Raw genomic sequence first — 14,625 nt, 5'->3', positions numbered from 1 at the left:
ATAAACATCATGCTTGTAAAGCTGCAGGTCAGAGAAAAGGAGGAAGCCCCTCAACGAGATGGATTGATGCAGTGGCTGCAACAATGGGCTCAAACATAACATCGATTGTGAAGACTGGGCAGTGTTTTGCTCTGTTGTACATAGGGTTACTATGAGGCGGAGCCAACTCGATGGTACATAACAACAACAATAACAACAATAAACTTGGAAAAAGAAAAAAAAAGGACTTACAATTTTTATTTCAAAACTTACTAAAATCTATAGTGATAAAAATAGTGTGCTATGTATGGCATCATTATAGACATATAGACTGTTGGAACATAAATGAGAGTCCAGAAATTAACTCATGTGTCTATGACCAATTGATTTTCCACAAGGGTGCCAGGCCCATTCAATGCGTAAAAGCTGTACCTTAGTTTTCTAATGCTACTGTAACAGAAATACTACACTGAGGGATTTAAAAAAAAAATTAATTTTCTTACCGTTCTGGGGCCTAGAGTTCTCAATTCAGAGTGTGGCTTTACATGGAATCCTTCTTTGTCTATTTTCCCGTCTAGTAGCCAGCAATCTTTGAAGTTCCTGGGACTGTAGATTGATCTGCCTCCATGCTTCATCTAGTGTCTGTATTTGCCCTATGTCTGTGGCATGTCTCTATGTTTATGCTTCTCTTTATATAACTTCGAAGTGATTGAGTTTAGAATCTGCCCTACACTGGTATAACCTTAACTGATGAATTACATTACATTGTATTATGGAAGTAACCAGAGTAAAATGAGGAAGTACTAGAACTTAACAATGTAAGGACAAACATATTGACAATATAAAGACAAACAACCCAATTAAAAATATGCAAAGTTTGAACAGACAATTTAGAAAAGTTTCACAAGAATGGCTGTTGAACACATGAAACAATAGTCATTATCATTAGTCATTAAAATTATGCAACCCGTAGCCATTACTGTCGAGTCGATTCCTACTCGTGGAGACCCTACCGGACAGAGTAGAACTCCCCCATATGGTTTCCAAGGAGCGCCTGGCAGATTTGAACTACCGACCTTTTGGTTAGCAGCCATAGCTCTTAACCACTACCCCACCAGAGTTTCCGAAATATGCAAAAAGGCAAAATAAGACACACTACGCACCCACTGGAAACCCTGGTGGCGTAGGGGTTAAGTGCTATGGCTGCTAACCAAAAGGTCGGCAGTTCAAATCCTCCAGGCACTCCTTGGAAACTCTATGGGGCAGTTCTACTCTGTCCTATAGGGTCGCTATGAGTCGGAATTGACTCAACGGTAGTGGGTTTAGTGGTTGGATGCACCCACTGGAAGGACCTTTTGTGGCACAGTGGTTAAAGTACTCAGCTGCTAACTGAAAGGTCAGCAATTTGAACCACTAGCCACTCTGCAGGAGAAAGATGTAGCCATCATCTTCTTTAAAGATTACAGCCTTAGAAACCCTCTGGGCAGTTCTACTCTGTCGTATAGGGTTGCTATGAGTTGGCATCAACTCAACTGTGATGGGTTTGGGATTTTTTTGGTTATGCATCCATTGGAAAAGCTAAAATTAAAGACTGACAGGACCAAGTTTCAAGAAGATGCAGGCTGGAACCCTCATCATTGCAACTGGAACATAAAATGGTGGCGGTACTCTTGAAAAATTTTGGTAAATTTGTATAAAGTTAAATATGCACTTAGGATATAATCCCACTTTACACTCTTAGATATTCACTCAAGGGAAAGAAAATGCATATTCATACCAAGATTTGTTCACGAGAATGTTCCTATGTTCATAGCTGTTTTATTCTCCATAGCACTGAACCAGAAACAATCTAAATATCTATAAACAGGTGACTGGGTAATTAAATTTTGGTATTAAATATTTGATTAAATGCCTAATTAAATTAAATTATTTATTCAGTGGAATGCTACTCAACCATAAAAAGAAACAAACTTACAATACACAAATCAACTTGGATGAATTTCTAACATACGCTGGTGGTTGAAAGGAACCCAATATGAAAAGCTACATGCTTTATGATTTTATATAGATGAAAATCCAAAAAAGCAAAGCTAGTATATTATGACAGGAAGGATATCAGTGATTGCCCTGGTCTAAGGCGAGAATTTTAATTGTCTACACTGGGTTTGAGAATACTTTTTGGGGTAGATAATAATGTTATATTTCTTGATGGTTGTTATAGTTATATGTGTGTGTACATTTGTCAAGTCTTATTGAATTGTATACTTATGATAGGTGTATTTTATTGTATGTCTATTATATCTCAAAAAAGTTTATTTTAAAAATTATATTTTCTTCTATTGCCTTTAGGACAGTGATTCTTAGTGTCATCAGTTTTGATAACTGGGTAGGGGCATATGGCATCCCAAATAATTAGCATCCGTGGTGCCCACATCAATGAAATGCCACTAACATTCTATGTCATTGAAACAAACTTCCATCGTACAATTTCTGATACCTCCTGGTGTCTTGCATTTCCTCACTGATCACCTCCTGTTTATAATATCTTTCTTTAATTCACAAATGTTTGATCCATTTGATTTTGTGCATTAGAACTGAGCTTTTGTTTTATTTTATATGTGGGCTAACCAGTTTTCAAAAAACCAAGCATTGAATGGCACCTTTGTGTTTCCCCCTTGAGTACTTTTAACAAACTTATTCTAAGTTTCCGTATCACTGAACATATGTAGGTGTCATCTAAATCTATTTTATTGCACCTTTTATATTGCCACTATCTCCTTAATGTGGTAATGAAGTCTATCTCGGTTTTTCACGCATTCCACGCATATTCACTGTGCTCCTGGATGTAAACCCTTTGTTTAGTGGCTTAACCTTGGTATCTACTACAGTGTGCAGCACTGCTCTCCACACACAGGAAGATCTCAATAAATGCTTTCTTAGTTGAGTTGTGACAATCTGATGTGGAGATGATATGTGTGCATATAAATATAAATATGTATATTTATGATATATATGTGTTTGTGGAAACCCTGGCAGCATGCTGGTTAAGTGCTAGGGCTGTTAACCAAAAGGTTGATAGTTCAAATCCACCAGGATTTTTTTTTTTTTTTTATGTATCTGTAGCTCTATTATTGTAAACAAAGACTTTACAATGATGATCTAGTTTGTACTTGATATGATAATGAACGTTATTCTCTGGCTGTACTTGTGGTGGCTGAATATTGGCGGGTACTATTCTACAAACTTACTGTTTTTAAAGGTAAATACTACAGACAGTGGAAGCTAATGAAGCCACCGAGGATGCTGACCCTTCAGTTGCTGTGGAGACATTGCTAATACCTCCCACAGTCTCTTTGCTCTTCCTTTAGTCCTGAGGGGGAGCACTCTGACCCTTGCCAAAGAAAAGTCCTCAGGGAGCTAGAATGGGTGTCCCCAGGTAGAGGGCAGCTTTCCAGGGCTCCAAGATGATGAAATCATTAACATGCCCCTGACAAAGGGGACCTCAGGCCATGATTTCCTGTACTCTGGCCAAAGGAAACATTAAATATCTGAAAGAAAAACAGGGAGTTCGGTGTTTGTCTACAGCATAGATGCCATGTGGCAGCCAATGTCATAGCATCAACATTTAAGGATAAGCAGCAACTAGTGGTGGGAAATAGTTTATTTTCCTTTTGATTCAATGGAATGCGGTTTAGGCTCCAACACATAGCCTTCCTGAAAAGAAGGGTTTATAAGGAAATTTAACTAATAACGTTTCATTTCTGACATATATAACAAAACAGAATATAGGCTGTGAGTATCCTGTGAAGATATTATCCCTGCTGTGCCTCATTTGTCTAGAGAGTGACGGAAGGGTAAGCCAAATAATTACACAACAGTGTTTATAAGTTTCAATATTTCTATAATCTGGTGTAATACATATCCTCAGACACTCACTTTGGCATGTAGAGAGAATTATTATAATTTTAAAATTAAACCCACAAAATAATACAAATTATTGTAAGCTTGTATTTTTTATATTATTTTTTTGGTAAAACTATTAATTTATTTAAGTTAAACATGATTGTAGAGCCTATAACTCTAGTTCTGATGAAGACCGAATTAGGAAAACATGATATGTCTTAGAAAAAAGGGAGGGAGAGTCTCTTTGTGGTGGTGGTGATGTGAATCTGTTTCACAGGTCTAGTTGTAGTGTTTTCAGATATTTAAAATTGCCTTTTTTTTTTTTTTAAATCTTAGGAGAAAAGTAACCACATGGTAGTCCTTTCATAATGGAAGTAAGAAACAATTTGGATCCTTGGTATTACAGGAATAACATAAAAGTGAATGTTTCTTAAGAAACCAGATAATCAAATCAGGAAAATATTTTAAAATTATAGTCCAAGCTGTTTTATGCAAACAGTTTTCTTAAATTATAAATTCTAGGTAGGTTGCTAGTCATAACATTTTTCAAAATCTGTTTTGAATAGAGGTGTTGACAGCAAAAGGTACAGTTTTAGTTTTGTTACATAGGCATGAACACAATTGAATCAATGTTTTATTCAGATGTTTTTTCCATTGTGATACAAATGATTTCAAGTTTATGTCTCTATTGCAGGATTTAAAAATATATATTTAAAAATATTTTACATCTGTACAAACATTTTTATTATGAATGTTAAGAAAATTTTCACTTTACACTTATTATCTGAATATTTTGACACAAAAGCATATTTATTTTAAAACATCCAATGAGAATTCATGCTTTCTCTAAGGACAAGATTTCTGACATTTTAACATTTTTTGCCTGACTGTTCCTAACGACTGTGGGATAGATGTATTAGTTCTAAAAACAAACAAGCTGAACATTAGGGAAGTTAACAGAATATGTAAAAACAAAATATCTTTCACACAGATTTTGAATCTTACTCTACTTGGTTTTCTGGAAATAGTATGGATCGCCCTCCAAAATGTAACTAATGACATAAATCAAGGGTCATGAAGTTAAAATGGCAAGTACCCCTTTGTTTCAACACAGTAGCTTGTGTGGCCAAGAAGCTCCAGTCTGGGAGGCCCCCACTCCACTGGTTTTCAACCTGTATGGTGCTGTTGATTTCTCCATAATCTTCTAATCTCTCAGACCAGAATTTCTCAGTAACAGGACAATGCCATTTTCTTCTACCTAACTACATTTTATATATTAGCTTGGACTGTGATTTTTAAATCAACCCGCCTGGATTCAAAACTTGCCACACCAACTTAACAGTGATATAACTGTGGAAAAACTACATACTCCCTCAATTTCTTCATTGTATTCTTTATACATATATTCTTCATACATATTTACCCAGGAGCTTTATTTTGAAAATAAAGCAAGGTAATCCATGTAAACTGTTTATAAAAGTGCCAATCATTTTTTTGTCAGTCATTATTTTCTGTTACTATTAGGGGTCTATCATCATTGAGGGAGGGCTCTGGGTGGCAAAAACCTTTTGCACTTGACTGCTAACCGAGAGCATGGAGGTTCAAATCCACTCCACAGCTCTGTGAAAGAAACGCCTGGGAATCTGCATCCATAGAGATTACAGCCAAGAAAACTTCGTGGGGCAGTTCTACTCTATACATATGGGGTCACCACGAGTAAGAATCAACTCCACAGCAACGAGTTTGGTTTGGTTTTATTATCATTTTGAGGACTCACTGGGTGATGAAAATGATTAAGCATTTGGCTACTATTGAAAGATTGTTGGTTTCTATCTACCCAAAGGTGCCTCACATGAAAAGTCTGCCTATCTACTTCTGAAAAATCTGATTCTGAAAAATCAGCCATTGAAGACCCCATGGAGCACAGTTCTACTCTGACACACATGTGGTTGCCATGCATTGGAATTGACTCAGCTGTGTTTTTGTTTTGTTTTAACTATCAGTGGTAGATAAGTGAAGATCTGAAACTTGCTTCTGCTCATCTTCTACCTCCTGGGCCTGTTAATTCATTCCAGATGAAAGAAGATGAAATATGGATGTGACAAACCAAACGACAGTAAGGGAGTTCATCTTTCTTGGGTTTTCTGCTGTTCCCCAACTGCGGCTCACATTATTTGTCGTGTTTCTCATTGTGTACCTACTTTCCCTTGTGGGAAATACACTCATCATTTTCATTGTTCTGATGGACTCCGCACTCCACACACCCATGTACATTTTCTTAGGAAATTTATCCTTCCTGGAGATCTGGTATACCACAGCCACAGTGCCTAAACTACTGGCTACCTGCCTCTCACAGATAGTGACCATCTCCATTTCTGGGTGTTTAACCCAGTACTACTTCTTTTTCTCCATGGGGGCTACTGAGTGCATCCTGCTGGCAGTGATGGGCTATGACAGGTACCTGGCAATATGCAACCCTCTTCGCTACTCACTCCTCATGAGTCTTCAGATTTGCCTGTGGTTTTCAGCTGGATCTTGGATTGGGGGCTTCATTGCCCCACTCCTACCTACCATACTCATCTCTTATCTCAACTTTTGTGGCCCACAGAAGATCAATCATTTCTTCTGTGACTCAGATCCCATTTTCAAACTCTCTTGCTCAGATACATTCTTTGCAGAAGCCTTGGGCTACACGTGTAGCTCTGTTGTGATTCTAAGTTCTTTCCTTCTCACTATGTCCTCCTATGGGCACATAGTGCTCACAATAATCAGACTGTCTTCCCGGGAGGCTCAGAAGAAAACTTTTTCTACCTGTGCCTCCCACCTCACTGTGGTCTCTATCTATTATTGCACTATCATCTTTGCCTACGTTCGCCCTCCAGCCAAGTACAACTTCACCATCGGTAAAGTGGTGTCAGTATTCTATTGTGTGGTCACTCCATTGGTAAATCCTTTCATCTACACACTGAGAAACAAAGACGTGAAGAAAGCTTTCAGGAAAACTCTAGCACGAAAGAGATTGCTCTGGGACAGAAACATACAAGATTTTTAGGTTTCAAAATGAGCAATTGAGAATGAATTCTCAAAATACATTTGTAAATTTTAAGTACTGACAATATATTATGAAACTGTTGCTATATAAAATTTACAGCTTTCTGAACTTTAGGTTATGCGTTGAATGGCATTCAAACAGATATTCTATACTTACTGTTTTTAAGAATGCTATAATGCAATGTCCCTGCACAAGGCATTCACAATTGAAAAACAGACTGGAATATTCCCACATAATGTATAAGTTTAATATTTGCATAATTTACTTCTTAATAGTAACCATGAACCAAAAGAAAGAAAACTCTTCTATATGAAACGGTGCTCCTCCACCTGGTAGATGGGCTGATAAAAGCTCACTACTTTGCACCTCAAAACTGTACTTACTCAATAAAAATGTACGGAGCACTACTTTCAGGTATAGGTGCCCTGATGGTGCAGTAGTTAAAGCACTCGACTGCCAACCATGTCGGCATTTCAGACCCACTAGCTGCTCTGTGGAAGAAAGATGTGGCAGTTTGCTTTCTTAAAGATTATAGATTTGGAAACCATATGGGGCAGGTCTAGTTGTCCTACAGGGTCACTATGAGTCAGAATCAACTTGACAGCAATGGGTTTGGTTTGGTTTACTCTTAGGCGTTGATTTTGATTTCATTATAAATGTAAATACATCTGGAGGGTTTTATTAGAAAAATAATTTTTTAAATATCAGATAATCAGGACTTTTCAGGGTAATACGCAACCATGATTAAGTGAGCTCCTATGATGGATTTCCACATGTTAGCAAGGGTAATATGGTTAATAAAAACCAAAACCAAACTCGTTGCCCTCAAGTCAATTCCAACTCATAGTGACCCTATAGGACAGAATAGAACTGAGTATCCAAGGAGTGCCTGTTAATTCAAACTGCTGACCTTTTGGTAAGTAGACATAGCTCTTAACCACTACACTGCCAGGATTTCCAATATGGTTAATAAGTGGAGGAGAAAAGAAGGAAAAAAAGAAAAAAAAACGGCAGTACAAGAATGGGATATCTAACTAACATGGTAAAACTAGGATGATCACTCTTAGATTCCTATACAATATCTGAGTAGCCAATTAACTCAACAGAAATGAATTCAATTTAGAGGAAAAAAAAACACTACAACTGGTTTTCCATTGCTATGTACCCCCTTCTTATATGAAAGAAATAGCTTTAACATTTTCAGTGTATCTTAGTAATTTAGAAAAGAATATTTCCACTTGATTGCCTCCTAAACCTTCTGCTGTTCAAGGTGTGATCCTTGGAACAGCAGCCTTAGCATAATCTGGGAACTTGTTAGAAAGTGCAATCTCAAGCCTCACCCAAACCTCCTCATTCTCACTAATTGAGAACCTACACTTAAAAGACAGTCCCAGGTGATTGGCATGCACATTAAATTTTGAGAAGCAGTATTTTAAGCAGTGAATATTTTAAATGTTATTTTTCAATGACAAGAGAATACAATGAAATCAAAAGACTGCCAATATTTGAATTTTTTCCTAGCTTAAGTTTTGACATGTGATTCTCTGGAATATATGAAAACTAAAATACAAAACTTTTCTGAGTGCCTAATTAGTTTCCATTTTTAAAGTGATACCCATTCACAGATGCTCTTCTCGAAATCATCTTTACGTGTAATTGTGAAACTACATCATGCAACATCTTTCCTAATCCCTCCATTTCCATCAGAATATCAAAGGGTATATACAAAATATTACAACAATAGCAAAGTACTCTGTATCAGAGCACAGCATTTTCTGTGTGCCATTTCAAATAGAGGGAAAATTTTCTTAACTCATAAATTACAGTGATTTTTTAAAAAACCAGAGTCCTTGGGAGAAGTATATTAATATATGCATATCTAACTCGGACTTCCTTTTGTCACTCATCCTTCCCAAGCCTATAACTGGTTTTCCTTCTTGGCTAGGGCAAAAATAACCTTGTGGGTAGTTTTGAGTGTGGGTGGTTTTGAGTAAATAAATATGGTCGTCTCATTCATTCATTCAATCCTGATATTTTATTTTTGTAAATTCTTAGATCTGTGTTAAAAAAATGCAATAAGTATAATGAGAGTGATTGCCCTAGAAAGAGGTAAATGTGGTAATAACAATAATTATCATATTTTTATAGGCAGGATGTATTAAAGCAGAAAATCCTGACTAGTAGAATGCATGCTGCTGGAGATCTCCATAAAATAGCAGCAAGAAACAAAATGCAAACACTAGTCAATGAAAAAACTTTGATGATAAAGGGAGTCAGAGTAGTGTCAGAGAACTTTTCCTTTCATTTGCTCATAAAACTAGGACAGTACTTGAAGTAAATTTGAAAAATAAAAAAGGACAGAAGATAATTTTTAAAGAAGACAATATTTATTTACAGGCTGTTTTCTAAATCTTGACAATACTTCAATACGCATATTTTCATCAGCTGGGATGACTATGTATGTAAAGTTTTTTAAGCAACTTACCATGTTAGTAATTAAAAAATATATATTTGATTTTTTTGGACTTATGTTATTCTGTAGTATAAATTTCTTAAAATAAATGGTATCCATATTTTGAATGTAAAATTTGTGTTCATGTGTTATTGAAAATGCTGCTGTAATGAATTTCCCTGTAAGGTATCTGCATCACTGGTTATTTCCTTGTGAAAACAAGCGTTAGTGGTAAAACTCATCATACACAATTCTAAATTCAGCTTTATTCTACCGCCCCTAAAGAAAAAAAAAGTACTATTTTCTGTAATGGTTCTGCATCTGTTTATGTTGGAAAACCAGGCATCTTAGAACACCATGACATCCCCTACTCCATCACTCTTCATAGCCAATCCATCACCAGTTCTTTTTGTTTTTGCTACCAACTTCTTTTGCAATGCGTCAACATATTTCCATCTCCATGGCCAATACTGCAAGGCTCTCTATGCACAACTGTATTTGGGATGCCAAGGTGTTTTCTCAAGGGCCTGCCCATTTCCTCTCAGGACATCTTCCAAATAGTCCTCCAGGCCATAACCAGAGGGAAACTTTTAGACTGTACATCAGATCATGTCATCTTTCTGCTTAGAAAAGATCAATGTTTCTGCCTTGCTTTAAGAATAAAGCTAAATTGTTCATTTCAACCTAGAAAACCTGCCTGGCTTTGCCCTCTCTTATCTCCATGCTCTGTCTTACTGTCAGACCAAGAGCCAAATTAGATTGTCTTACCACTATATTCTTGCCACGCCCATCCTGCCAACAAGCCTTTGCCCTTGCTGCTTATTCCCTGCCCCGGCTATCAGGCTGTGATGCTCTTCCTTCAGGGCCTGCCTTCAGGCACTGCTGTCCTAAGGAAGGTTCTCTGGCCTCGTTAACAGAAAACTCAAAGCTATATAAACCGTCTTCTTCCAATCACCAGATACCTTTCATTTGAATTTGTTCAGTTATTTAATTTAATTCATGTTATTTTATTTCTAACAATAGATTGTGTCACATTTCAAAAATTAAAACCATATATATTTTATACAATATAGTGTGGTGGGATGGATCACTTTGGTGTGGCCTTTCTCGCCATGGACTTGTAACTCTTACCCAAGTGACTGGGGCAGACCGTGCAAATAAGATCTATGAGACACTAACAAAGGAATCAGTCAGTTTAGTCATCCTGTTAGGCTTAAAATAAGCCATCTTAGAGGTGGGAATGAGAGGATCTCACCACCACCAAGGAAGATGAGCCAAGAGCTTAGCATGTTCTTTGGAGCTGGGATCCCTGCCTTGAGAAACTCCTGGAACCAGGAGACCAAGACAGAGCAGTAACACTGAAAACAACGAGAAGCAGTGGCAGAGAAATGGCAGCAAGAGGGCCTGGGAGGAGAGACCAGCAAAAGATGGTGCAGTGGGCTTCACAGCCCACAGAGTAAGAAAGCTAGGACCTTTGGGCAGGAGGATTGCTGGAGGAGTAGATTGCCTCTGGGCACTTGGTGGAGCTAGGTTTGCTGACTCACAAGGCAAGAGTTGATTGCCTTTGGGCTGAGGATTATGGTGGAGTAGGGTGCCTTTGGGAACTTACACACAAGGCTAAACAAGCTCTGTAACACTTACCTGAGCAGGCCAGAGGCCAAAAGGCTAGAGAAAGGCATACTTTCAGGACCAGCTAAGAAGAGGCTGTCCTGATGAAACAACTGTATCCTGAGTGTTCCTGAACTTGAGTTGTAACCTGTTACTTCCTTCATAAACCCCATAATCATATTATCTGTGAGTTCTGTGTGGCCATTGCAATGAATTATCAAACTCAGTAGAGAAGTAGAGAGCATCGTGGGAGGGACAGTTGGTGTCAGAATTGATAGATGGTGGAAAAAGGAGACATTTCTGAACTCTGCCTCATAGAAATCAGCCTTGGGCTATTGATCTTGATTCTCCTTCCTTCTCTTATAATTAGAGGAGGTCAGACACCACCTCCACACCATTTGTACAGATAGATAAATGCCATCAAATTGATTACTGCCTATGGCAAAATTATGGCTACCCGTGATGTACCTTATGGACAACAGAACACAACATTGCCTGGTCTGGAGTCATCCTCAAGGTAACCAGCATGTTTGAGTCTATCATTGCAGCTATTGTGTCAATCAGTCTCACCAAGGATCTGCCTCACCCTTGTTGACTCTCTACTTCAGCAAACATGATGCCCTTCTCCCTTAACTGATCTCTCCTGATGATGTACCTAAACCAAGCAAGTGGCACCACACTTTTTTGTGATCTCTAGGGTTTTCATTAACTAATTTTCAGGAGTAGATCACCAGGCCTTTCTTCCTAGTCTGTCTTAGCTTGGAAGCTCCACTGAAACTTGTCCTTCATGGTTGACCCTGGTGGTCTTTGAAATATAGCTTAGCTCCCAGGATCATAGCAGCATGCAAGCCTCTACGGCATGACAAACTGATAGACGTGTGGTGGTGTCAGTCAGTAGTCCATACTCTTTACTTATTATGACCAATTATAGCTAAAAAACTTTTCCATTGAGTGCTTTCAATTTTTCTTTAGTTTTTATAATTCTGATATCCTTAGTTGTATTTCTTTTTTCATTTACCTTAACAAAATTTGGGGATGAGAAGAAGGAATAGAGAGAACTTTTCACTAGAAAATTCCAATAAAGAACACAGTGCAATCCCCCAAAACCTTCAGTATGTTTTTTTTTTCACTCTAGCATATACATGCAATTGCAAAGGACCAAGAAAAATCAAAGCAATTTTGAAAATTAAAAAGAAATTTGGATAACACATGTCATATGAGTTTAAGATTTATTATGTTGCTGTCGTTAGGTGCCATTGAGTCGGTTCCGACTCATAGTGACAGAGCGAAACACTGCCCAGTCCTGAGCCATCCTTACAATTGTTGTTATGCTTTAGCTCATTGTTGCAGCCACTGTGTCACTCCACCTCATTGAGGGACATCCTCTTTTCCACTGACCCCGTACTCTGCCAAGCATGATGTCCTTCTCCAGGGACTGATCCCTCCTGACAACATGTCCAAAGTATGGAAGACGCAGTCTCGCCATTCTTGGCTCTAAGGAGCATTCTGGCGGCACTTCTTCCAAGACAGATTTTTTTGTTCTTTTGGCAGTCCATAGTATATTCTTTGCCAACACCACAATTCAAAGGCGTCAATTCTTCTTCAATCTTCCTTATTCATTGTCCAGCTTTCACATGCATATGATGTGATCGAAAATACCATGGCTTGGGTCAGGTGCACCTTAATCTTCAGGGTGACATCTTTGCTCTTCAACACTTTGAAGAGGTCTTTTGCAGCAGATTTGCCCAATGCAATGTGTCTTTTGATTTCTTGACTGCTGCTTCCATGGCTGTTGATTGTGTATCCAAGTAAAATGAAATCTTTGACAACTTCAGTCTTTTCTCCTTTTATCATGATGTTGCTCATTGGTCCAGTTGTGAGGATTTTTGTTTTCTTTATGTTGAGGTGTAATCCATACTGATGGCTGTGGTCTCTGATCTTCATTAGTAAGTGCTTCAAGTCCTCTTCACTTTCAGCAAGCAAGGTTGTGTCATCTGCATAATGCAGGTTGTTAATGAGTCTTCCTCCAATCCTGATGCCCCGTTCTTCTTCATATAGCCCAGCTTCTTGTATTAATTTTTCAGCATACAGATTAAATAGGTAGGGTGAAAGAATATAACCCTGACGCACACCTTTCCTGACTTTAAACCAATCAGTATACCCTTGTTCTGTCCGAACAACTGCCTCTGGATCTATGTAAAGGTTCCTCATGAGCACAATTAAGTGTTCTGGAATTCCCATTCTTTGCAGTGTTATCCATGATTTGTTATGATCCACACAGTCGAATGCCTTTGCATAGTCAATAGAACACAGGTAAACATCTTTCTGGTATTCTCTGGTTTCAGCCAGGACCCATTTAACATCAGCAATGATATCCCTGGTTCCACATCCTCTTCTGAAACCAGCCTGAATTTCTGGCAGTTCCCTGTCGATATACTGCTGCAGCCGTTTTTGAATGATCTTCAGCAAAATTTTGCTTGAGTGTGATATTAATGATATTGCTCTATATTTTCCATGTTTGGTTGGATCAACTTTCTTGGGAATAGGCATAAATATGGATCTCTTCCAGTCAGTTGGCCAGGTAGCTGTCTTCCATATTTCTTGGCATAGACAAGTGAGCACCTCCAGCACTGCATCTGTTTGTTGAAACATCTCAATTGATATTCCATCGACTCCTGGAGCCTTGTTTTTCACCAATGCCTTCGAGCAGCTTGGACTTCTTCCTTCAGTACCATCGGTTCCTGATCATATGCCACCTCTTGAAATAGTTGAACATCGACTAAATCTTTTTGGTAAAATGACTCTGTGTATTCTCTCCATCTTCCTTTGATGCTTCCTGCATCGTTTAATATTTTTCCCCATGGAATCCTTCACTATTGCAACTCGAGGCTTGAATTTTTTCTTCAATTCTTTCAGGTTGAGAAGCGCTGAGCGTGTTCTTCCCTTTTGGTTTTCCATCTCCAGCTCTTTGCACATGTCATTATAATACTTTACTTTGTCTTCTCAAGATGCCCTTCGAAAACTTCTGTTCAGCTCTTTTACTTCACCAATTCTTCCTTTGCTTTAGCTGTTTGACACTCAAGAGCAAGTTTCAGAGTCTCCTCTGACATTCATCTTGGTCTTTTCTTTCTTTCCTATCTTTTCAGTGACCTCTTGCTTTATTCATGGATGATGTCCTTGATGTCATTCTGCAATTTGTCTGGTCTTTGGTCACTAGTGTTCAATGCTCAAATCTATTCTTGAGATGGTCTCTAAATTCAGGTGGGATATAACAACAACAATAAAAAAAAACCCAGTGCCTTCGAGTCGAATACTCAAGGTCATTATTTTGGCTCTCATGGACTTGTTCTGATTTTCTTCAGTTTCAGCTTGAACTTGCATATGAGCAATTGACGGTCTGTTCCACAGTTGGCCCCTGGCCTTGTTCTGACTGATGATATTGAGCTTTGCCATGGTCTCTTCCCACAGATGTAGTCAGTTTGATTTCTGTGTGTTCCATCTGGCGAGGTCCATGTGTACAGTCGCTGTTTATGTTGGTGAAAAAAGGTATTTGCAATGAAGAAGTCGTTGGTCTTGCAAAATTCTATCATTCGATCTCTGGCATTGTTTCTATCACCAAGGCCATATTTTC

The 14,625-nt window shown here is 38.2% G+C and overlaps 1 protein-coding gene across 1 annotated transcript; it reads left to right on the top strand.

The window, feature by feature from the left end:
* The first annotated feature begins 5,974 nt into the window (after positions 1-5,974).
* On the top strand, positions 5,975-9,643 carry LOC126067748 (olfactory receptor 6F1-like). Its single transcript, XM_049869951.1, has 2 exons — positions 5,975-6,903; positions 9,610-9,643. The coding sequence occupies exons 1-2, from the start codon at positions 5,975-5,977 to the stop codon at positions 9,641-9,643; spliced, it is 963 nt and encodes a 320-aa protein (XP_049725908.1).
* Positions 9,644-14,625: the final 4,982 nt, after the last annotated feature.

This window comes from Elephas maximus, chromosome 2, assembly GCF_024166365.1.
Source record: "Elephas maximus indicus isolate mEleMax1 chromosome 2, mEleMax1 primary haplotype, whole genome shotgun sequence".
Lineage (NCBI taxonomy): Eukaryota > Metazoa > Chordata > Mammalia > Proboscidea > Elephantidae > Elephas > Elephas maximus.
The sequence above is the reverse complement of the archived record's forward strand: the minus strand, read 5'-3'. Positions and strand labels throughout refer to the sequence as shown.

Bases quoted from the DNA above. Each gene is read 5' to 3' on its own strand.
- LOC126067748 (XM_049869951.1), top strand. From the start codon at position 5,975: ATGGATGTGACAAACCAAACGACAGTAAGGGAGTTCATCTTTCTTGGG. The intron at 6,904-9,609 runs GCTCTGGGACAG...TGTGAAAACAAG, and splicing joins ACTCTAGCACGAAAGAGATT to CGTTAGTGGTAAAACTCATC.